This window comes from Lissotriton helveticus, chromosome 6 (genome assembly GCF_964261635.1).
Source record: "Lissotriton helveticus chromosome 6, aLisHel1.1, whole genome shotgun sequence".
In the NCBI taxonomy this organism is placed as follows: Eukaryota; Metazoa; Chordata; class Amphibia; order Caudata; family Salamandridae; genus Lissotriton; species Lissotriton helveticus.
The window spans coordinates 10181216-10204898 of record NC_136067.1 but is presented as its reverse complement, the minus strand read 5'-3'; the positions used below and the strand labels follow the sequence as shown (position 1 = coordinate 10204898).

The 23683-nt window shown below is 49.5% G+C and overlaps 1 protein-coding gene across 1 annotated transcript in view; it reads right to left on the bottom strand.

Moving 5' to 3' along the window:
- The window catches only part of PTK7 (protein tyrosine kinase 7 (inactive)), a 428597-nt gene that overhangs the window by 222492 nt on the left and 182422 nt on the right, over positions 1–23683 (bottom strand). Inside the window, exon 3 of the mRNA XM_078647273.1 lies at positions 10217–10319. Within this exon, the coding sequence (XP_078503399.1) occupies positions 10217–10319 (103 nt within the window). The remainder of the gene's footprint in view (positions 1–10216; positions 10320–23683) is intronic.

Sequence of the window (23683 nt, the reverse complement as noted above, 5' to 3'; positions counted from 1 at the left end):
AGCGGTTTCAGGAAGAAAGTGAGTACCGTTGATCATGTTTTTCGGAAGACAGTACTACTAGAACAGGGTAGTCTGTACACTGCCTTTATTGATCTAAAGTCAGCTTTAGGACTCATACCCAGGCCTAAACTATGGCAAGTTTTACATGATCAGGGGCTCCCACATGACAGTTGTACTCTTCTTATACGGCTACACGAGGGAAACTACGCAAGAGTGAGGTGGGGAGACCAAGGGCAGTTGTCAGATCCAATCAAAGTTGCTAGAGGGGTACGCCAGGGCTGCGTCCTGGCACCCACTTTTTTTCACTGTTCATAAACGGAGTGGTGAAGTACCTAGCTGAGGTTCACGCGGATGCCCCTAAATTAGGAGTGAAAATTACAACCTTACTGTTTGCGGATGATACCCCCTTGTTCTCGAACCCCCCCAGTGGCCTTCAATTGCTGCTTGATCGCTTTATGTCCTTCTGTAAATCTAGAGGATTAGAGATGAACTGCTCAAAAACCAAGCTCATGCAGTTAAATCCACATAAATCATTCAAGGGCAAACTATTCCTGGATGGGACGCCCCTAGAGAGGGAGTGGACACTTCCGATTACTTGGGCATAACGCTTGAGAAGAAAATGTCCTGGAAACATCACATCTTGAAACGGTCCCTCCAGCAGAGGAAAGCTACAGGGGCATTAATGAAGGAACACAGGGCTTCACAACCTAGGCCGATAGCAGCATTACTCCAAATCTATGATCAGAAAGTGGTAAGCTCTGCTCTTAACGGAGCTGAACTGTGGGGGTTTGATAACCTTGACGGTCTTCTCCGCACTGAAAATAAATCCCTGAAGTGCTGTTGCTACCTCCGGAGAGTACTCCACTGCTCCCTCTAAGACACGACATGGGTAGATCCACAATAGTGGACAAAGCCAGATTACGCCCCATTCTTTTTTGGTTACGTCTGCAAAAAACACCTGAGCTTATCCACTGTGTGGTTGCCCTTGAAGTTTGTAGCCAAGACCGTTCGAAAAAAATTGGGTGGTTTAGTAACATTCAAAAATCCCTCTCTGCAGTTGATCTGGGGAATCTGTGGGCTGAGTCTGTTTTTAGTTAGCTACCTAGTAAGGACTGCATCAAGACCGGTTATTGGAATTGGGCATACCAGAGAAATGTATCCCTAGCAGGTGGCCGCCGTACAACAGAATTTCTTGAATTCAAGCTATCTAGTATGTATAAGCAGTATATGGAGGTAAACACCATCCCAAATGATAGAAAGCTATACATAGGGTTCAGATTTGGTACTCTCCCACTGAATTCATTTAGAGCTGACTGGCAGCGGGGATCTGACACACTACGCTGCTGTCCCCACTGCTCAGGGGCTCATGAGACGATTAACCACGTTTTCTTTGCATGCCCACAGTACAAATCCCCAAGGCTCAAGTGGTTAGCCCTAGTCTGTAGGCTGATGGGTACCCGATAGCAGCAAGAAGAGCTGCGTATGCTAAATACAGACTCTAGGCCACTGTTAGTTTGTGCAGTGGCCACATTTCTGGGGAAAATGTGGTTTATAAGAAGACTTAGACTGAAGAATGCCTAAACTACTTACTGTAGCTCTCTAACTTCACCCGGCCCTTTTAGTTTACAGATATAGTTAGAGCATTTTACACCATTAGTCGTGCGAGCCGGTGGTTCAGCTCGCTGTCCCCCGGGGGTATCACTTAGCACGTGCAGATCGCACCACTGGGAGAGGGGGGGGGGGGGGTGCACCGCTGTGGTGTTTAGGGAAACCTGGGCCTTTGCTTGCGAAGCCTCCGTGGATGTGCGGGAGGGCGAGGCTCTTGATTTTTCCTTCACTCTATCGTCACACTTCACGCTTGGGGGCACGCTTATTTATCACCCCCCGGCCAGCTCGGGGCCTTTCTAAAGACCCTGGGGGAGATCATTGTCGTGCGTGTTTTCCGCTTTCCCAAATTCCTCCTTTTGGGGGAGTTTAACATCCACTTAGATACCCCGGAGGCCCCAGACTCCACTGCTCTGTTGGACCTTCTGGTCTTGACTTCGTTGACACAGTCGGTCTCCAAGCCCACCCACTCAAGGGGTCACCTCATTGATCTGGTGTGTTCCAATTTCGAACTGCATGTCAAAGAACCCTTGCCTGTGACTTGGTCTGATCATGCCCTGATTATATTCTCTTGGGATTTAGGGAAATCTCTACCCGCAAGATTAACATCCCTAGGCTAATCGAGGCCCTGAACCATTCGCAGGCAGTTCCTGCTGCTGATCTTGAGGTCTCGGTTGACCAATTTAACACTTGGGTATGCCGGGGTGCCGAATCTTCATGCAAACCTTTGCCTAGCAAGGTTCACCGGCTGTCCCCCTCCCAACCCTGGTATTCCCCGTTGTTAAAGGAAATAAAACTGGGCTGAAAGAAATTGGAACGCCAATGGAGGGTTGCGTACTGCCCAACAGCCAAAACCGAGCTGTGCTCGGCCCAGAGAATTTATTGCACAGCTGTCAGAAAAGCCAAAAGCCAGTACTATGCTGATAGAATAATGAAAGCCAATAATAACAGCAAAGAGATTTTTACTATTGTAAAAATCTTTATGTCACCCTGTGCAGAACATAAGAACATCCCTGCCTCCTCTGGATGGTGTGAGGAGCTTTCAAAAATTTTTATCAATAACATTCAACTGATTCAAGAAAGCCTGGCCCCATCAGTAATTCCGCAAAGCCCTCCCCTAGCATCCCCACTCTGCACCCACAATCTGCGAGGGGCGTTGCGTGTGTGTGAGGGGCGTTGCGTGTGTGTGAGGGGCGTTGCGCGCGTGTGAGGGGCGTTGCGCGCGTGTGAGGGGCGTTGCGCGCGTGTGAGGGGCGTTGCGCGCGTGTGAGGGGCGTTGCGCGCGTGTGAGGGGCGTTGCGCGCGCGTGAGGGGCGTTGCGCGCGCGTGAGGGGCGTTGCGCGCGCGTGAGGGGCGTTGCGCGCGCGTGAGGGGCGTTGCGCGCGCGTGAGGGGCGTTGCGCGCGCGTGAGGGGCGTTGCGCGCGCGTGAGGGGCGTTGCACGCGCGTGAGGGGCGTTGCGCGCGCGTGAGGGGCGTTGCGCGCGCGTGAGGGGCGTTGCGCGCGCGTGAGGGGCGTTGCGCGCGCGTGAGGGGCGTTGCGTGTGTGAGGGGCGTTTGCGCGCGTGAGGGGCGTTGCGTATGTGAGGGGCGTTGCGTGTGTGAGGGGCGTTGCGTGTGTGAGGGGCGTTGCGTGTGTGAGGGGCGTTGCGTGTGTGAGGGGCGTTGCTTGGGTGAGTGGCGTTGCTTGGGTGAGTGGCGTTGCTTGGGTGAGTGGCGTTGCGTGGGTGAGTGGCGTTGCGTGGATGAGTGGCGTTGCGTGGATGAGTGGGGTTGCGTGGATGAGTGGGGTTGCGTGGATGAGTGGGGTTGCGTGGATGAGTGGGGTTGCGTGGATGAGTGGGGTTGCGTGGATGAGTTGCGTTGCGTGTGTGAGTGGTGTTGCTTGGGTGAGTGGCGTTGCGTGGGTGAGTGTGGTGTTGCGTGGATGATAGTGGGCTTGCGTGGGTGTGAGTGGCGTTGCGTGTCTGTAAGTGTTGCTGTGTGGGTGAAAGTGGCACAGAGCCTTTGATGTGGCCTGGCGCAGGAGAAATGCTGCTGCTGCTAATTAAATACAAGAGTGGCCGGGAAGCGGCCAGGAAACACAAGTACGGCCGGCCACATAATTAGGGGAGGAGAAGCCGCACAGCACACGCTGGGAGAAGCCCTTTGATGTGCTGTGCGGCCGCGATGCGCGCTCTGTGCTGGGGGAGGGCCATTAGCCTGAACTCGCGGCAAGATCAAACGAAGGGTGGGAGGGACATTGAGGAACAGATGGCCATGAAAGTGTATGGGCCAAAAGTGCGTGCCTGTGGCCACGTGCACTCGAAGAAAACGCCACGAAAAAAAGCGGTGGTTTCACAATCAGTTCGAGCACTTGAATTCTCGCCATTTCCCATTCCTTCGGAATGGTAAAGGCGAGACCTAAAAACCAACAGCGGATCCTATTGTACCAGCCAACTACCGCTCCATTTCCTTACTACCAGCTTTGGCCAAAGTCTGCGAAAAAGGTGTTTTTTCGCCAACTGGATGCTTTTGTGGAAACCTCTGGGGCTCTGCATCCGGCCCAGTCAGGCTTTAGATCTTCTTATAGCACGGAGACGGCATTGGTGGAGATGATGGAGGCAATCAGGGAATGTCTGGATGGGGGCGGCAGAGCGGCTCTGATTTTATTGGACCTCTCTGCTGCCTTTGATACGGTTCCACACCAGCTTCTTCTCTCCCGCCTCTCTGCCATCGGCCTTTCTGTCCCAGTGTGGGTCTGGCTGGAATCTTTCTTGGCTAATCGTACCCAGCAGGTCTGGCTGCCTCCCTTTTCATCCTCGGCCAGGGAGGTATTGACTGGAGTCCCTCAGGGCTCGACTCTCAGCCCTCTGCTCTTTAATATCTATCTGACTCCATTGATCTCCCTGGCGGAAGAGCTGGGTGCCAAAATCATGGCTTATGCTGACAGCTTCTATTTACTTGGAATGGCCCTGACTTGGGCACTGGGACTGCTCAGAGGTGCCTGGCAGCCGTGTTTACTTGGCTTGCACAGGCCAAACTCAAGTGCAACGAGGGGAAATCCGAAATACTGCTCTACGGCCAATTTCCCCCACTCTTCACAGAAGCCTTGTGGCCCCCTGATTTCCCCCGCCCACTCTCTGAGGGTGGTCCGGCTAAGAATCTGGGAATCTGGTTTGGGGAGGATCTCAGATCCTCGGAACATATCAAGAGACTTACGGGTGCCTGCTTTGGTACTCTTTAAGTCACTGAGCAGATTCTTCCCTTTGCTCCCCCAGCCGGCGAAGGAAATGGTGGCTCGGGCACTCATCCTGTCCCGCTTGGATTACGCGATTGCGCTTTTTCTTGGCATTCCTGGATACCTGGTGAATAAACTGCAACTGATCCAGAACGCGGTGGCTAGACTCTTATTTAACATCTCTAAGAGATCTAGTATTAGATCACTTTATGTGTGACCTTCACTGGCTGCCCGTGGTCCAGCGGGTGCAATTCAAGGCCCTTACTTTAGCTCATAGAGCTTTGCACGATGTAGGACCCCCCTATATTAAGAAACGGGTGTCTTTTGACACCCCACGCCGTTCCCTACGATCTGCTTCTCACCGGCTGATGGCCACCCCCCGTTTTCGTCGCTCTAGGATGGGGGGGTCAGTACCTTTCGGTCAAAGTAGCCATTCTTTGGAACGGCCTTCCCGTCTCGCTGCGCCACATACAGGACCTACGCTGTTTTAAAAAACTTCTCAAAACTCATCTTTTCAAACAGGCTTTCTAGTCCTCTCCATCTGCATGTCTGTAGCCCATTTTGCACCAGGATACTCTTGAGTAATTGTGCGCGCTACAAATCCCCATATACCATAACACAACCATTAGCACTAGTATCTGTAGTTCTGTTATCTTGGCTGTGGTCTCGAAAATAAATGTTCACAAATTGTACTACGGGCTTGAGATGCTATGGAAACGAAATGGACTTTCCTATTATGTATATATGCCTTATTTATTTGTGCATTTGTTTCCCCTTTAATAGGGTAAAACACTAAGATGCATTTGTACTAGCTAAATAAGTATGTACAGTGTTATAAGCATTTTTCTTCTCGATCTTTCTCTCTGATGTTTTGCCTGAGAACACAGTTTGGAGCTCATCTTTGCGTTTAACTTCATCAACATGCAGCTTTGTTTTATTATTATATTTGTAAGCTTAGTCGACTCAAATAAAGGAGCTACTCAGATGAACCAAGGAAAATGCGCCTATTAGACATTAGTTGCATGTTTTTAATAATGGTTTATTGTTAATGTTTTTTGTCGACAAGTTCAAATTTCTCTTTAAACTCACGTTTTATCTATTTTTAACCTACTTAAGATGTATTTATTGTCAGCTAATGCTGTATATAGTAATATCCATAATCATTGTAAATGTTGGCAAATTTACTATCCTGTACCCATTATACTTTGATGGTAAAATCGACTGAATAAAGTTTCTTGACTCCAAGGGTCAGTCAACTGACCTATTCACAGCATAGGGACACAACAGCTGAAGAAGCCTGCTAAAGGCGAGTGCTAGCCCAGATCACCACTCCCTGCCGTCGTGCAATACCAGGAAAAGGAACCGATACTCGGAAGGTGCATCAGAATCTGACCCGGGAGAGTCTAAGTGCAGCTTGATCAGCCAGACGGCAAGCTACAGCCCGGAGAAGGATTTGGCTGTGACCGGGACACCAGGCGACTGGTAGTTCAGTGGTGACTGGACTTCGGCCAGATGAAAGAGGATATTGTGGGAAGTGAAACCCCGACTCCTTGACCCTTCTCATCACCTTTGTGGACCGAGAAGTTTCTGCAGGAAGAGACCCGTTGAGTGCGTCGCATTCACATCATTCTTGAGCATCTTCAAGCATCCTGTATAATCAGCATCAGGACCACTTGCATAGGACTCCACGAACAAGGATAAAGTGACTGGAACTGCTGGAAGACTGCTGGAAGACTGCTGCTTCTGCGCAGGTAACTCATTCTCAGGGCCTTGCTGGTCCACACGACTGGCTCACTACTGGAGTTGGTCGCTCCAAGTAACTAATCAATCACATTAAAACTAGCCCAACTTTTTCGTAAAAATGTTTTTACGTTTCAAATTTGCTGAATTGTTTTTATTTACTAGACTTTGTAACTTCTATGTCCGGAACCCTCCTGTGGACTTTTTCATTGTGGTTTCAAAAAATAGAGTATTTTCATAAACTGACGTCAGTTGTTTTGGTGCTGCTTAGTTTACACTGTTTTTTTTTTTTGTAAGTCTTACTGCTCAGCCACAGCTACCTAGGTTTTCGCAAAGGTCTGATCACCTAAACCTAGGGGTCCTAAAGAGGTTGTTAAATATATTACACGGTGAGGTCATACAACCATATCATATAATACACCCCATTTCCTCACACCTCAAAGAGAATCCCCTGGTGTTGCCACCACTGGGACTTCAGTTTCTACCGCAGAGCCCACATAGGCCATTGAGTGTGCTTCACCAGCAGGATGCAAGAACCCATCAGTCCTAACAGTCTCAGAGTCAGTCTCACCGAAATCCAGGACAGACGTTGAATCATCGGGATCATAGTCCAAATTTCCTGGACTCTATGCTCCTGGTGATAGGCACGGAATTGCACCGTTTCCAGAATGGCTCTGATGAAAGGGACCATCTAAGAAGGAGTCAGGGGTGACTTCGGCTCATTGACAGTGAACCCCAGCAATGGTGGGCGACAACTGCCTGTGGCGGGACTGCCTTCAGCAGCCCGTCATTGAGATAGGGAAAGACTGGAACCCCCAATCTCCATGGATGTGACGCAACCCCACTATCACATTCGCGAACATCCGAGGGACACTGATAAGGAGCACAGTGTACTGGAAATCTCCTGTCTCATGTTAACACCAATGGGCTTGAAGGATGGGGATATTAAAATAGGCGTCTTGCTGGTCCAACGCTATCTTGACTTCAGGATCTCACACAGACAGGACCTGAGCAAGTGTTAGCATCTAGAATTTCTCCTTCTTCAGGAAGACATTGAGAAAGTGCAGATCTAAGAAGGGCTGAGAGCTCCATCCTTCTTTGGCACCAAAAAGTAGCAGGAATAGCAACCACGACCTTCTTCTGATGCCGGCACCCTGTAAATGGTACCTGTGGTTAAAAGGGCCTGCCCTTCTTGGCTTTACAAGGGGAGGTGGCCCTTCATCAGCCGATTTGAGGAAGGTGGCAGGGTCGGCGGGATCTCCTTGGAGTTGAAGGGCGTTACCCCACCGGACAATCTGGAGCACCCACTTATCTGAAGTTATGGCATGCTTGACACGATTCAGGTCATAGGTATCGGATGTCCTCTTTACCACAGGATTGCACCCTGTGATGTCATCAAGGGGTGATGTCTTAGATTGACATTAATCGACCCCCCCTCCTCAGGCGAGTTTCCAAAGAGGTCTTGCCATTCTCCTCTGTAGACTCTCCTAACTGGGAGGGATCATGATCGACCAATACTTGCTGGCCCCCGCCTGCGAGTCGGTTTTAACAGGTCGCTCTAGGTTGGTCACCTCTTGCTCTGTGCCTTTCCCATCTGCAGCCTTTAGAGGGATCTTGTATTTGTTAAAGGAGTTGTTAAACTCTAGTTTTCTTCTCATTAAAGCCTCCATTTCGGCTTTAAGTAATGGAAATGGAAATGGATTTGTTAAGCGCGTTTGCTGCCCACGGGCCTTCATCTTTGTATGCAGGGGGATTTTTGTTCAGTTTGGACCGTTTCTGGTCGAAGCCTTCTTCACTGGAGGATTTTTATGGTTAAATAGAATAAAAATAAACTTTAATAACAGACACCGCTTCACATTGCTTGACTTAGGAAGACACTATAAAGAGCATGGGTGCTCTCTGATTTTTACTTTCAGAGGAAAGTAACTTCACAAATTGAAAGTGTGTGGTTGAAAAGATTACCAAAACCTTTCTTTAAATTAAGATACCTGCATTAAAAAGGACTGACACTTTAAAGTCCTCTCAGGCGTAGATTGAATTCCAACTTTAACAAAATTAGGATTTTCTGTACAAAATGGTTTTGAAGGACAAGTGCTGAGATCTGACTCGCAAGAGGGCAAGCACTGACAAAGCCAGTTGGCCTTGCTTGACAATATTCAGCAGTGGCGCGATGAGCTTTGCATAGGTCCAAGCAGGTATAGAACTTAAGTAAAACACTGCTTTGTATGCCCACAAGTTTTCTGCTAGGTGGAGTGACAGAACATGCGTTGTGTTGTCATGGGTGTTGCCGCAATGCTACGATGCAACGTGGCCGCCATTTTGAAAGTATTAAAAAACACAGTTTTCATTGTTTTCTGTACTTGTAACCTGCGGGATGCCATGGCAGAGATTAAAGCTAATAACTCTACCGCCCCTGGCAAGGTCAAGTTAAGTCAAGAAATACTTTATTCGGTTCAATTTACAAAAACCATAAAAGTACACAAACATGAAAAAATGGTCCACAAGTCAACAGTGATAAAATACAGCATAAAAAGGGAGGGAGTACCCATTAGGATATACAGCACATGGTGAAAAGAGTTTAAAAACAACAGTATATACAACAATCAATAAAAAAAAAACTCATTGTGAGAAATTGTAAATTTAAAAAGACTTGGTTCAGGTAACAATGGTCGACATTTATGAGAAGTCATCTAGGACCAAGTGATCTTTTTACTGAGTCTCACCGCTATGGTTAAAAATTTAGCCACGTTATAGATTTCCCAAATATCTGCTAAAAGTTGAAGGTACAACAAAGCTGGCTTAACTTGCCTAAATCCTTTCCCTTTTAACAAGGGTATAATGAACTTTTTCCTAATGCCTTTAAAGTGCTCACAGAAAAACAGAAAGTGAATAGTATCCATGATCGAACAACCGTCACATTTGCACAGATCTAGGTCTGTACGCCTGGTCCAGCCAGGGCGGCCAGGTCAAAAGCTGCTACCATCATGGAACACTAAAGGCACGGCCAAGGTTGCTAATTTGGAAAGTGATGAGAGCATAGAGAATATCCTAGCCATCATCAAGGCGAGCGCCTGGTACACAACGGAGGAGCATTGGGAAGGCAGAAGCTGGGGGAGGAGGATGGGCGTGGTTAAAGTAAAGAGCAGATGGTAAAAACAAAGAACTTCACTCCCATGAGTGCTAAACAAGTAATGGCATGATAAAAGAATAAACACGGGAGTTCCACAGCATCAACAGTGAAAACCAGGGAAATGAGATTGACAAGAAAGCATTGTATACAATACTCCAAGGTTTCAACAGCGACAGGCTCTTAAAGTGCCGGTTCAGGCTGTGGAGGCCACAGCCTAAGTGCTCATTCATCACATCTGATTGCCTTTCCTTTAAACTGGAAAAAGTATATTAATTACTGATTTTTAGTTTGTATATTCACTATTTCTAATCTATTGATTTTGAAAATAAAAATCAAAACACACTGAGGTGATACTGCCTCTATGAAGACGTTTCTCTTGGTGCACGTGCGGCTGGACCCTGCACGAGGGTAGACTCATTCAAAGATCTCCAAGATGGAGATGTAAGAGTGTGCAACAGCCAGCTAGCCTGCAGTGACAGAAGTGAGTAAGACGAGACCAGAGCTGCTGGCACCATGGCCTTACCGTGGATGGCCATCGATGTGACACCGCAGTGTGACGGGGGCAGAAGTCTGGATCTCAGAGGCAGCCGCAGGACTCTTCAGCACCACTCCTCCACTTTCCAGCCCTGCGAGGAGAAAGGATAGCTCTATGGTTAGCCAGCTTGATAAAATCAGGATTATGATTTGAGCTCAAGTTAAAGTTTCTCATATAGACAAAGTGAAGGGCAATACGAGCACTTTCAACAATTACATATATTTTCACTAAATAGCCAGCTAAAATCAACAGCTGTATGTCTTGCTCAATAGTAGGTCTGCCGAGAGAAAGATCAGTATTTCTTTAAAACTGCCACATTTTCTTCCACGTCAATAAGGAGTAAGAACAAACCCATTGAGTAGCGCAAGGCAGCAGCGAAGCAGATCTCTCATGGAGTGGAGACATGTCGTTGCAATCGCAGCTCACTTGAAACGGAAAGGTAGTTTGCAATAGACAACGTTTAAGATACCAAGCTCACAGCATTTGAGAAGAGTGCACTGGAAGATTCTGTAGGCAGCATTTGGAAAGCAAGCTCAGGGTCTGCCTTGGATCCATGCCCTCCCAGGATTGCAGCTCTTACTACTCCCTCTATTAATAATTTAGTGAATTCTCTTTTCAACAGGTCGTTGGAAGAAAGAGGCATGCCCGCCGCACGGATAAAGGCTTCACTGCTGCCTTTACTACAAAAAAATATATATATCAAATGCAGATCCACCCTGCCTGAGCAATTACACACCTATCTTCAGCTTATGAAGTTCATTGAGGACAAGGGAATTCTCCATTCCTCTCAATCTGTTTTCACTCTCGTTTCGGTACAAAAGAGATGCTTCTAGAAGTTACTAAATTTATTAGACCCAATGTAAATGTAAATGTAAATCCAGTACTTGTATAGCGCACGAATCACCCCCGAAGGGGTATCTTGGCGCTGGGGGCCATTGGGAAGATTAAGCAAGCTATTGCCCAGAGTCGCAAACACAGGAAAAAAGCTGGGGTCATCTTGATAGACCTCTCAGCTGCATCTCAGACAGAGTCACACTAGACTAAACTCAGGATACTGGAAGAGGCAGGAATTGTGGACACAGCTTGAAGGTGGCTGAAATCCTTGTGGAATAGAGGACAGGCGGTGTACTTCTCTCCGTACATAGAGGAATGGGATGCGATGAGGTGGAAGACTTGGCGCTAAGCCCTACGCTTGTCAATATTTATATGGCACCCTTGGCGCCAGTACTGCAGCCATGGGGCTTCAATATGTCATATACTGATTAACACCCAATTGATGCTAGCCTTTCACCAATCGATCAGAAAACTTTCAAAGATGCCTCATGAGGGGGAGGAGGCAAGCTCGCGACCGTGATGGCCACGTTGTAGCTCGGCTCCGTCAAACCTTCCTGCCTGAACTGTCTATCCTGCACCTTATCCTGCCCCGAGAAGTCTTATTTGCTGGAATATGGACTTATGACGTTTTGCTGGCACTCACCGTCTGCTCCGGATGTTCTTAAGTGCCGCGGATCCTGAGCTGCGCCCTTGTTCGCTTCGTGGCCTCCGGGGCGGGCAGGCCTGGTACTCGACTGCGGCGCCCAGGCGGGGCGGAGCGCCGGGGCCGACCCCTTGGTGGAGGAGCGGGGTCGGCCGGAGCGGCCATTGTGCGGTTGGACCGGTGGCGACTGACCGGGCCTGGTCTGGCTGTCTGGGGACCTGGTGGTGGAGTGCTGCCTTCCACGGACGGGGGTTGACCGAATGGGCGACTCGTCTCCCCTTTGTTCTCCTGTCCGGCCATCTTGAAACCCTCCGCCCGGTCTCGGCGGGCGGCGCCCGTGGGTCGGTGGCGCCGGCTGCCTCAATATTCTGGTGGCCTGCCTTTTTGCCCTGAGGGTTCCATTGCTTGTCGCCGGCTGGTTCCCATCGAGCTCTGTTGGTGGCCGGATTGGGGTCGGAGATTGCCGCGGCCGCGCCGGGCTGCAAAGATGGCGGCCCACACCCTGCATCTACGCCCATTTGGGGACGGCGACATTGGCTCGCCGCACGGCACGTTTGCTGAATACCGTAAAGGTGAGCCTACAGTTGGCGACGTTTTCGCCGCCTTGTGTTCCTGGCGTGCTTCCATGACTGTGCCTGTCGATGGGCTGGATGGTAGCCCTTGTTCCCGGCTCGTTGGGCCGTCCCCTGCGTGTATGGCTTCGCCGTTTCAGGGTGCTGCGGTGCCTTTCCTGGAAATTGAAAATACTAAGGCCACCGCTTGTTTGGACGTTCAGATGCCTGCTGCCTGGTATTGTCAAGAGTTCTTCCCTGTGGTGGATGCATTGGAGAGCCTCCAGCCGAGATCCGCCCGGATCGGTCTCGCCGGGTCCCCGGTGATTCTTTGCCTCGGCCTGCCGAGCGGAGATCCTGTAACTGTTTCACCGGGGCAATTTTTTCCCCTTGGTCTGCGGAGCTGCGCTTGAGTTGCCTGCTGCTGTTGCTGTCCCTTTTTACTCATCCGGTCCGAAGCCGTTATAACTTGTGTAGTAGCTCGACGTTTGGAATCCATGTTTTTCACCTCTGCCCCCTCATGTTCTGGTTCTTTGTGCACTCTGTGCCTATGGCACTGGACAGACGAGGACAGGGTTGAGATGACCTTGCACCGCCGGACTATTACTTTGTGGCGTGACCGGATGACCGCCTTGCGGCTCTACATGTATGATTGCTTCGTCTTCATATTCCTGGTACCTGTTTATTGTTTTGCAATGACTTTATCTTCTCGTGGGCTTTGACTGTGCTCGGACGGGGGAGTTGGGGGCTGATAGTTTTGATTCTGTGTCTCCTCTCCCGATAGTTTTTTCCTTCCTTCCTTTCCCCTTCCTCTCTTTTTGCCTATATGGTTTCTTCCTTGCTTTTTGACTCTTCTATATTTCGGGTTTCCGGTTAGGGCGACAGGCACGCTGCTGGGGGGGTAGGCCGTAGCCTTCCGCAGGGGTGCAGGGTGGGGTGGGTGGGGGGGGGGTCTGTCTTTTTGTTTTTCTTGGTTCTATGGCTCTTGTGTATTCTTTTTCTGGGCGCTGCGTCCACATGTTGGCCTCCTGGGGTGTTTTTTGCTAGCGTGGGCACACGGCCTCCCTGCTACCGATGTTCATTGCGCATCCATTACTCCTGTTTCCTTTGGCTCCGTGGGCTGCCCCTTTTTCGTGTGCTTTATTTGCCATGGGGCATATACTGTGGGGCCGCATCCTCTTTTCCCTGTTTTTTCAACCCTTTTTTCTGATGCTCCTTTCCCCTTTTTCCCCTTCTTTCTCTCTTTCCCTGGGTCGATGTAGCGGATGGCTTCGTATTGCAATCCTGACTTCCTTTCTATGTATTGGTGCGTATTCTTGTGGTAACGGGTGGGCGTTGGGCAGTGGATGGTATTGTTTGCTGATGTGGGACTCATGTTTTGCCCTTGCTATGATGGTGCCGTTCTTTTTTTTGAAACTCGCTGTGTCTTGTTCCACTGCCTGTTGACGACCCGCCACGGACTTTTGGACTTTAATAACTGCAATGTTCCTGCTCCTCACCCTATTATATTATAAAATTAACCTTCACTTTTCCTTCTCACCGTGGTTTCCTTGTGGCTATTTGCTTTGCTTTGTTGCATCTGTTATATCGGAGACCTGCTGGAGTTTCTTTCCTGGCCTATGTGCTAATACAGTGTGGTGGCCGGCCCGATGGGTTGTAGGCCCGTATTTGTCAGCTATATCTGCACAATAAAGGTTTAAATAAAAAAAAAAAAAAGATGCCTCATGCCCGTGGCTCACTGGATGAACAATGCAGTCTTAAGCTGAATTCTGATAACGTGGAGATTTTGTTCTTTGGGGACTCCTCCACTCTGGACCTTAAACGTTTCTGGCCTGCCCAATTTACAGAACCACCTACCCCTCCATTGTGACAGCAGTGGTTAAAAATGTAGGTGTAAAATTTGATAAGGACTTATCATTTAAGACACAAATACAGGGGTGTGGAATTTAATAAAATATCTACTTGTCCATGGGGCAGGTTGTTTCATAAATCTACTTGTCCTGTAAAAAATCTGCTTGTCCCTTTTGTGGCATGAGAAGCGGAGACAAATTATGGCAGCAATCTCATTATAAAAAGAGCACGGATATAACCTCACTGATTGTGCCAGGGCTCATATCTTAAGATTTGAATACTAGAAATTCCCTTATGTTGACACATTTCCGCAGATCTACATACTGGGGCTCAAGGTAATGGCAAGCAAGAGTTCTAAGGTTGAAATGCCCTTTTGAGTCGGTGCAAACCTACTAACTTGCATGTTTTAAGGGTTTTCACCAACTCTTCTCTAATCTTTTCCCATACTGGGAAAGGTTGTCAATTTACTCCTGACAATTGCAAGCATAAAACTTCTTCCAGGGTTGTTAAAAAAGTGGTTGGAGGGAAAGTTCTCTCATGCTAAAATGCAGTTCACAAATGTTTTCTAGGAGTACTATTTCTTGGCCTACTTCTGTAAAGTCTCCTGATTTCACGATAGCCACATACCTGCACTAAATGAAAGAACATGGGTGCACTTTTAAGACTTTAATAATTGGGCACCTAATTAGGTCTGGAGTCAACAATGATGTTTTGTTCTTATTAAAATTCTGTCTTTCTCTCTCTCGGATATGGGCTGGCTTCATTGAGAGAACAGCATTCTGTTCTTTCACAAGGAGCGTATCGACATTAGTTTTGTTTTGCCAATGTTTGTTGCAATGGTGAGGGCCAAGCAGCTCACACACCAATACGGTTTTACAAAAACCATGCTAAAACAAGTCACACTGACTAAACCAAAAGGCTGACCAACAATTTCACAAGTACTGCCTTTACCAATGCTTGTTTACTTTTAGGTTTCCCATAATCTTATTGAAACGGGTTACTCTGATTTTCCATTATGAATATCTTTGTGAAATACTAGCATACATCAGCACATTTTACTAAATGATGCTGCAAAGTAATGCTACCTAAAATGTTACAGTACTTTAGCAACATTTTGCCTTTTTTTGTGGACATTTTACTTTGAAAGCAAAGACTCATCCATCTTGCTTGAAGCTTCTGCAAATATTTGCATCAAATCGGAGAGCACTCTGGGGAATTATACATAACCACTTTGCTAAACACTGAAAATGTGAGTACACATTTATATTGGAACCAATGTAAGTAGTGCAGTCGGAGCTTACAACATTTACTTAGAGCGCTCACCCTAATAATAAAGGCTTTCAATGAATGAACCCTAAAATACAAGTTTGAACAGCATTAACATATGGACACAAATAGTACCTGAATTGCTAGCTTTGCCCTTCCCTGATCCATAATGTGGTGCAGTAAACTGGCAGCCAAAGGGTTTGTGCGGCAGAGTTTGGCCTACTTCTCCCAAGGACAAAAAGCACATGAAACGTGTTGCTCTTGACCCCAAACAATATGTCCTGGGTGTCGGGCTATAGGAATTCCACATCCCTGCAAATACAAGCTCTAACAGGATACTTTTTGTCAGTGTTTGAATCTTTTAAAAAGACTATCAAATGTCTGCCTGTGCAAACACACAGAGACACTGCACGCCCTCGTTACGGCTAGACTCCATGATGCTAATGTGCTGTATTGGGGGGCCCGATGAATTGCTGAAGAGACACACACGGGTGCAAAAGGCTGCAGCACGGCTAATCCTGAATGTCCCGAAATGAACGGTCCATCTGCAAGGGCTTCAGGCCTTTGCACTGCCTCCCATCAGGCAACCAGTCACGTTTAAAGCCTTAATGATAACTTTAAAAGATCTACATAAAAAAGGACCCATCGGGACAGAGCTAAAGTGTACATTCCAAGAAGGGCCTTTGGGTCTGCACCCAGCACTTGTTAAGCATTCCTAAGGCGTGCGCGGTCAGATTAGGTGGTAGATATTTTCTGTACTGCCACCAAGGCTCTGGAATACCGTGCCAAAGCAGTTACAGGAGACAAAACTCGAAATGGCTTTTAAAAAGGGACTAAGACCTTTCTCTTCAGAGAGCTTTAGTTAAAAAGCAGTGTAGGAAGCTGGCTCTGTATATACTATAGAAAAGTAAGGTATTGTGAGCACAGAGTCCAGGGAGTCTCCAGAGGTGTAGCAGAGGCGAAAGTAGGTAAGTACTAACAGCTCTCTTTGTGGTTGTGTGGTCGAGCAGTTAGGCTTATCGAGAGGGTGTGTTAAGCAGTTATACTCACTCACTCAAGACTGATAACACACACTCAGACTGAATGGAGACCAATTAGGTAGGTATAAAGAAGGTATTCTTGTTTTATTTTTAGAACCAAGCAAGACTTGGCACAGGTAAGTAAAATATATGCTCAAATGCATGGCTTTACAAGAAAGTGCAGTTGTGGTTGAATTTGCAATCATTACAGGTTTGTATTGGCTTTTAAAACAGTTTAAACTACACAGTAATTATTTTGGTATACTTTTAGATTACTTTTGGATTACATCGACTACTCGGGTGGTATGCCTAGATAACACACCGGTGATCTCACAATACAAGGTAAGTAAGACTTTTGAAGGTTTGCAGTTTAGTTACTTTTTATTTCATACAAAGTTCAGCTCAACACAAAACATTTACAGGAACAGAACATCACAACATTGGTTCCTATTGGGGAAAGTGTTAGTGGTTTCTCAGGTAAGTACTGGACTTACAAGTGGGAGTTTTGGGGGTGATGACTAAGGTTCCCTAAGGTGTAGGTAGGCACTCAAGTTTCACCACCAGCTGCATTGGGGCAGCTGGGTGCAGGGGCCCAATGTTAGCCAATGGGGCTAAGGGGGCCTTCAGTCAGGGACCGATTACGAGCAGACTAGTCGGCGTGGAAGCAAAGCTCCTGGGGTTAAGGTCAGCACTGCAGGAACCAACAATCAGCACAGGAGCTGCATTACCAGCGGCACAGGGACATCTGGGTGCAGTATACCAAGAAGATGTCGGGGACCCTGTAGATTCCAATGAAGACCTTCTGTTCGGAAAAGAGGCTGCAGGCCCGGGCAGGGAGGCTTCCTGAAGGCTGAAGAAGTAAGTTGGGTTCTTGGGGGTTGCCTGGACACTGCCGGTTGGGCTGCCAAAGGCTGTGGGGTGGTAGGTGCAGGCTTGTCTTTTGGCATTGTGTCTTCTTACCAGCTCCGGTCCCGGTTGGGAGCTTTCAGGTTGAGGCTGCAGGTGTCGTGTTGAAGCTTGGGGTGGTCGGGGATCACCAGATCCCAGGTCAGGATCGCCGCAGAGACCTCCTTGTGGTGTTGGGCCATTCTAATGTGGGCCGTGGGTGTCGTGTGCAGAATGGTGCAGAACCGCTGACCCACCTGGGTCTGGATTCTGGTCCTGGAGTCTTTATTGAGCAAATTCAGTGCTCACTGGAGACAAAGTCTGTAAGGTGAGTGCAGGCAGGTCGTCTGGGGAGCTGCTGACTACGCCAGTTTCTTCACTGTAGGCAGGTCGGAGTCAGGACAGGTCGGTAGAGCTGGGGCCAAAGCAGTAGGTGTCCTCTTCTTTCTGGGTCAGCACGGCTCTTCAGTTCTTATTTCTGCCTCTATTCTGAGGAGGCAAGGTTCAGGGTTGCCCCTAAATACTAAATGTGGGGGAGTTACAGGGGTGTGCAGGTCAGGACCAATGGGCCGTTTCCTTGGGGTGAGTATATCCCCTATCATGCCACCCCCCAGTGGGGGGGGGGGGGGGGGGGTCGGGTCCCCTCATCTCCAAGATGGAGGTACAGAGATGTGTGCACTTCGCCTCCCCCACCTCAGGGGTGGAGCTGGCAAAGATGAGCACACCTCTCCTCCTAGCTCTGTTTTCCCGCCGATTCTGCCACCCAAAGTGGGGATCAGAACCAGTGGGAGTCAGTTGCTGGGGACAGCAGAAGGCAGAGACAGCGTACAAAGACGGCAGGCCTTTGAAGCTTCTCCTTTTGTGAACCCAACCTATTCTGGGGGGAGGAGGCATGACACCTCTGCCCTGGATGGGCTGGTTTCTGGAACCAGAAAGCGGAGGCCCTCTACCCAGGGGTCCAGAAACCTGTCTGGTGGTGGCAGATGGCGGGCAGCCAATCAGGAACCACACCAGGGCTGGTCGGGTTTTAGGGTGCATCTCTAAGATGCCCTCTGTGTGCATTTTACATTAAATCCTACACTGGCATCAGTGTGGGTAGAACGTGCGGAGAATGTTGCTACCAAACTTCCCAGGTTTTAGTAAAGCCATAATGGAGCGGTGGAGTTTGTAATGACCAACTCCCAGACCATATACTCTTTTTACTTTACTACATTTAAAATGTCTAAGAATGGACTTAGACACTGTAGGGGTATAGGGCTTATGCCACTGTATCACCACCTGGGGCCAGTGCACCCTGCTAGAGAGGTGACTTACCTACGCCCCAGGCAGTGGGTTGCAGGCATGGCACACAGGGATGTTTGCTGTATGGAATCTTCACTTTTCTATGCACCAAAACACGCAGCCTGCAGTAGCAGTGTGTGAGTGTTAAGGTACAGGGCATATAAGGGTGGCACAATTGGTGCTGCAGCCCTTAGAGGCCTTCCCTGGTGACAGTTCCCTTGGTACCCATGGTACCTCTTACAAGGGGCATACCTGTGGCCAGAGCTGTGCCAATTGTGGGAATAGAGGAACAGCTTTGGGAAAAAACACATGTCCTGGGAACTGGATTGGCAGGGACCCAGGGCACACCAAGTCAAAGTGCATCATGTGTCAGGCAAAAAGTGGGGGGCAACCATGCTAAAATGGGCACTTTCCTACAGACAGATACCTTTATTGGCTTAGCGCCGTGAGGCTCCCTTTGGGAGCAACTGCTCGTGTTTTATACATTTTTTTTTCCAATCAGAGACATCTATCATTTTGGGTCATGGCACACGTGAGACAGAGACAGAGTGGCTCACTCACAAGCATACAGGTTAGAAACGGGAAGGAACAATGGCTGCCCAGCCAACCACCAGTCTAAAAAGAAGCTAGATTCTCTATCGTCTGCTGAGAAAAAGTCATAGATCAGTGTGGCCTGGCCAACTGCAGTCTCATCAGCCAAAGATGCACCCTGTACTCACGGAAGCGCTTGCTTTTTCTTGTGTACATCACCAGCCCGGCTTGCATGGACTGTACTCACCACAAGGGCCTATTTAGAAAGGGCTCTACTGCTAGGTGGACATGGTTGTGGTGGAAGCTATCCCACTCGCTTCATGAATCATCTAATGAAAAGGACTCCACGTTCTGGGCGTCCATCACCGCTGCCGATGAGTAAGCCTTGGCACACACAGCACCTCTGCCTCGCGTTAATGCATGTATTTATATTTCAGGATACAGAGAACTGGGAATAGGACATGCCCTGGGGAGCAGAAGGATGGCGCCTTTGCAGGACAGCTAATGATGCATTCTCCTCCCTAACTGCCTCTCTGCAGCACCAACTCCTCAGCAGCCCTAGACCCTGCCAGCCAATGGAGAGCACGCGGCACAAGCTCCCATGATGCGCAATGCAGCATCTCTGAGGGGTCCGTGACTGCGACACCCCTGTTCTGGCTTGATAATCTGCCTGTTCCTCTTCTTATTGTCGAATGAGACCTTTTCCCCACAGCAATGGAAGGTAGCTGAGCGGCTAGCTATGCTGCGCGAGCTACCAACTTGGTAGAAAGCAGACACTACAGCAACACACCAGTCAGTGGCGAGCTGTCCGACAGCCGCCATCTTGACTGGAAGAGCTCTTGACCTGCTGCCGCCAAGCCTAGTCCCTATGGACCCACTACAGGAGGCAGCGCGATGCTGGACCTCTTCAGACTCCAATGAGCCCCATGGAAGCAGCAGATAATGAACAAGCAGCCACCTCCAGAAGGCCCTAGAAGAGCAGCAGGCTTTCCCAGGCCCAGCAGCCACAATCCACCCAATACAAGCAAAATTCATTTTTATACAGTGGAATACCGCAAACAGTTTCATATTTCATATAAACCTGCCATGGTTATGTTTTCCTTGAGGTTAGAGAAGCTCTGTGCTTTTTAATCAAGAAGGACCCTTGCGCATGACAACCCTGCCTCTCTGCTTAAGGTGTTAATTGGCCTGTGAAGCAGTAGGCTGAGGAATGTCCGCATTTCACAAACCCTTTAATAAAAGCGGTGAGGGCAGAGTGGGTGGGAGAAGGCTTTTTTAGGTCTCGGCCTGACGTGAGCAGCACATGCGCTGCTCTCGTCCTACGAGAGCTTCTTGGAATCAACACAATTCCAGAAGTCGCCTCGCGGCTCCGCCTCCAATTTTCATTGGTGCTTGTCGTTTTGCATCATGGCTGATGCAAAACATAGTGCACTGAGGGTTGCCACCCTGTCCGGTTTTGGCCCCGCCCCCTGGGATTTGATCGTTTACTTGCGGAAGGACACGCCTCCTTCAATTACTCAGTAAGCACTATTTACACGTTAGCATGTCGGGAAAAACACAAGCGAGTCAAACCTCTTTCCGTGAAGTTTTATATAGCGCTAGCCTGACCGGAAGGTATCAGAGCGCTTTACAACAAGTAGAGAGCAGTGCAAAAGAAGGCAAATACAATACAGTCAGCCATGCGTTCAGGATAAAAGTCAAGTAGAAATGGCCAACCGCATCGAAGATGAGGGCCAAGGCGTTTTGACCACTCCAAGCAGTTCCTATCTGTTCGGAAGGGAGCGGTCGAGGAAAAGTATTTTGAGTTGGCTTTTGAATTTCGGGAAGTAAGGAATAGTTCTGATGTGGGGGGGGGGGAGATAGAGTTCCATATTTCGGGAGCATTTCCGGCAAAGGACCTGGCCGTGGTTTTTTGTTTTCGTGCTTTGAGTGGGATAAGAAGTAGGGTGTGTTAGAGCTTCTGAGAGTCCTGTTCTGACCCGCTTTTCTGAGTTTGGATGCCAGATATTCGGGTGAAGGGCTTTATGGGTGAGGCAGGCTGATCTAAAGTTCGCCCGCATTTCTATAGTTAGCCACTTGAGTTATTTTAGTGCCAGAGAAGAAATGCGTTATTTACCTGTAACTGCAGTTATCCAGTATTGGTATCTTTCATAGATTCACATGCCTGAATCATTCCCCGTTGTCGAGACGGGAGCCTCCGGTGTATAAAAACAGTAATGTCATAAAGACATATACATACTAATAGGCCAGAGGCCTCACATTAGTAACCTATCCAAGTCCTTTTGTAAAAAAGACCAAACTTTGGCCAGGAGCCAATCAGCTACTACCACCCTCTAGAACCTTCCTGGAAGGAGCCCTAGTCCCTCAGATTTTCGTAAGCACAGTGCTAAGTAGTACCTACTGAGAGAACTAAGGTGAGCCCTTCCAGGGGAGGTGGGTGGGTTGCATGTGAATATATGAAAGATACCAATACTGCATAACTGCAGTTACAGGTAAGTAACGCATTTCTTATCCAGTATTATGGGTATCTTTCATAGATTCACATGCCTGAATCAGAGTAGCAAGCAATAGGCAGCACATTTCGCATAATATAGCATGTAAGACACTTGATAACAACTTATCAATAGTGCAAAGCCATAAACTGCAAACAGTAGCAGGATAAGAAATGTGCAATTAGGTAATAGGAAAGGTGGGATGAAAGGGAGAAGGCTCACCTCTAATGAAATAGATGACGGAGCACCGCCTGACCCACTGCTGCATCCTTCATAAGTTCTCAATCGAAGCAGTAGTGCTTGGTGAACTGTTAGACGGACCGGGAGGGTCGGCCGAGGATAAGGGGAGAGGTCTCCGGGGAGATCCGTCTCCAGCAATCGTACAGACAAATAACTTCCCCCCCCCACTGACGTATACCACACAAGGATAAGGTTCAACGTTACTTTATAAGCAATTCTTTAAGTACGGTGAGATGGTACAAGGAGGTCTGGACTCCGGGGTCCCCTCTATTCTAGTCTCTTGGTTGGGTAAGGGGGTAGCGGGACAGTCTCGTTACCACTCTGGGGGATGTGGTGGTAGATGAATTAGCTCACAATCCTCGAGCTCGGCGTTCTAGATGATCGGGCCGCGGCGGAGCCAGCAGGTCCCGGGATGGTTGAAGGTCGTGACGGTCCGCGGCGGAGCCAGCTGGTCCCGATGAAGATGGGTGCAGAGAGCCGCGGCAGCGCCAGCAGGCGGATCGGTAGTTCGCAAGGCAGGGCTACGGCAGCGCCAGTAGTCCGTCAAGGATGAGTTCTTCACTGCGTCTCTCGACTCCAGGATACAACTCCCTTCCTGCTCTGGAGCTGCGCCAGTTATAGGTCTGGCGCCCTTTGATGTCCGGACCCTCGCACTGGGAGGTCGGGAGGTCCGGGATGAGGGAGTCCAGACACCCAGCAGGGGGGGTGGAGCCAGCGCCTGGGGGAGCTGGGGGCGATCGGCACCTGGCGGGGGAGAGCCATCGACACCTCTTTCTCCCATTGACCTGCCAAGTAGTCCGCTCACCTCCTGGGTGGATGGTGGTGCCGGGATGTCGGGGCCTGGCCAGGCCCAGGGTTAGGGTTGATCGGGGGCCACGCGGCCTCGTGGTGCCGTGTCCAAGATGGCGCCCAGGCCGGGCGAGAGGGCCGGTAGGGAATCGGGCCCACGATGTGGAGATGTTCAGGGGCAGGGGCCCTAGGAGACGGGAAACGGGTTGTTGTTGCGTGTAACGCCTGAGGAGCGGGGCTCGGGCCTGGTCGTGCGGGGAGGGAGCAAGCCCTACACGTGGCCTGTCCAACATGCGTCCCCCCCAGCTGAAGGCGGGGAGAGTCACCCATCCTCTTGGGGACTCTCCTCGTCGAGGCGGAAAAAGCGTGACAGGCCATCTGCGTTGGCGTGGTCTTGCCCGGGTCGATGTTCCACAGTGAAGTCCATCCCCTGCAGGGAGATGGACCAACGTAGTAGTTTCGGGTTTTCCCCCCGCATCTGCATTAGCCATTGCAGGGGTCGATGATCGGTCTGGACCCGGAAGTGGGTGCCGAAGAGATAAGGCCGGAGCTTTTTGAGGGCCCATACTACGGCGAAGGCCTCCCTCTCGATGGTGCTCCAGCGTTGTTCTCGGGCCAGGAGCCGTCTGCTGATGAAAGCCACTGGCTGGTCAAGTCCTTCGGGGTTCAGCTGGGAAAGGACTGCCCCAACGCCATGGTCGGAGGCATCTGTTTGGACGATAAATTCCCGACTGTAGTCGGGGGCCTGGAGCACCGGGGCGGAGCACATGGCGGCCTTCAGCTTCTCGAAGGCCGCTTGACAGTCTGGGGTCCAGTTGACCTTCTTGGGTTGGTTTTTGGATGTGAGTTCCGTGAGGGGCCCTACAATGCTGCCATAGTCCCTCACGAACCGCCGGTAGTAGCCTGTGAGTCCCAAGAAGGCGCGGACCTCGGTCTGGGTGATGGGGGGCTGCCACGACTGGATGGCAGCGATCTTGAGTTGCAAAGGGGCCACCAGACCGCTTCCCACCTGGTGCCCGAGATAGGTCACGGACCCCTGGCCAATTTGGCATTTGCTGGCCTTGATCGTGAGG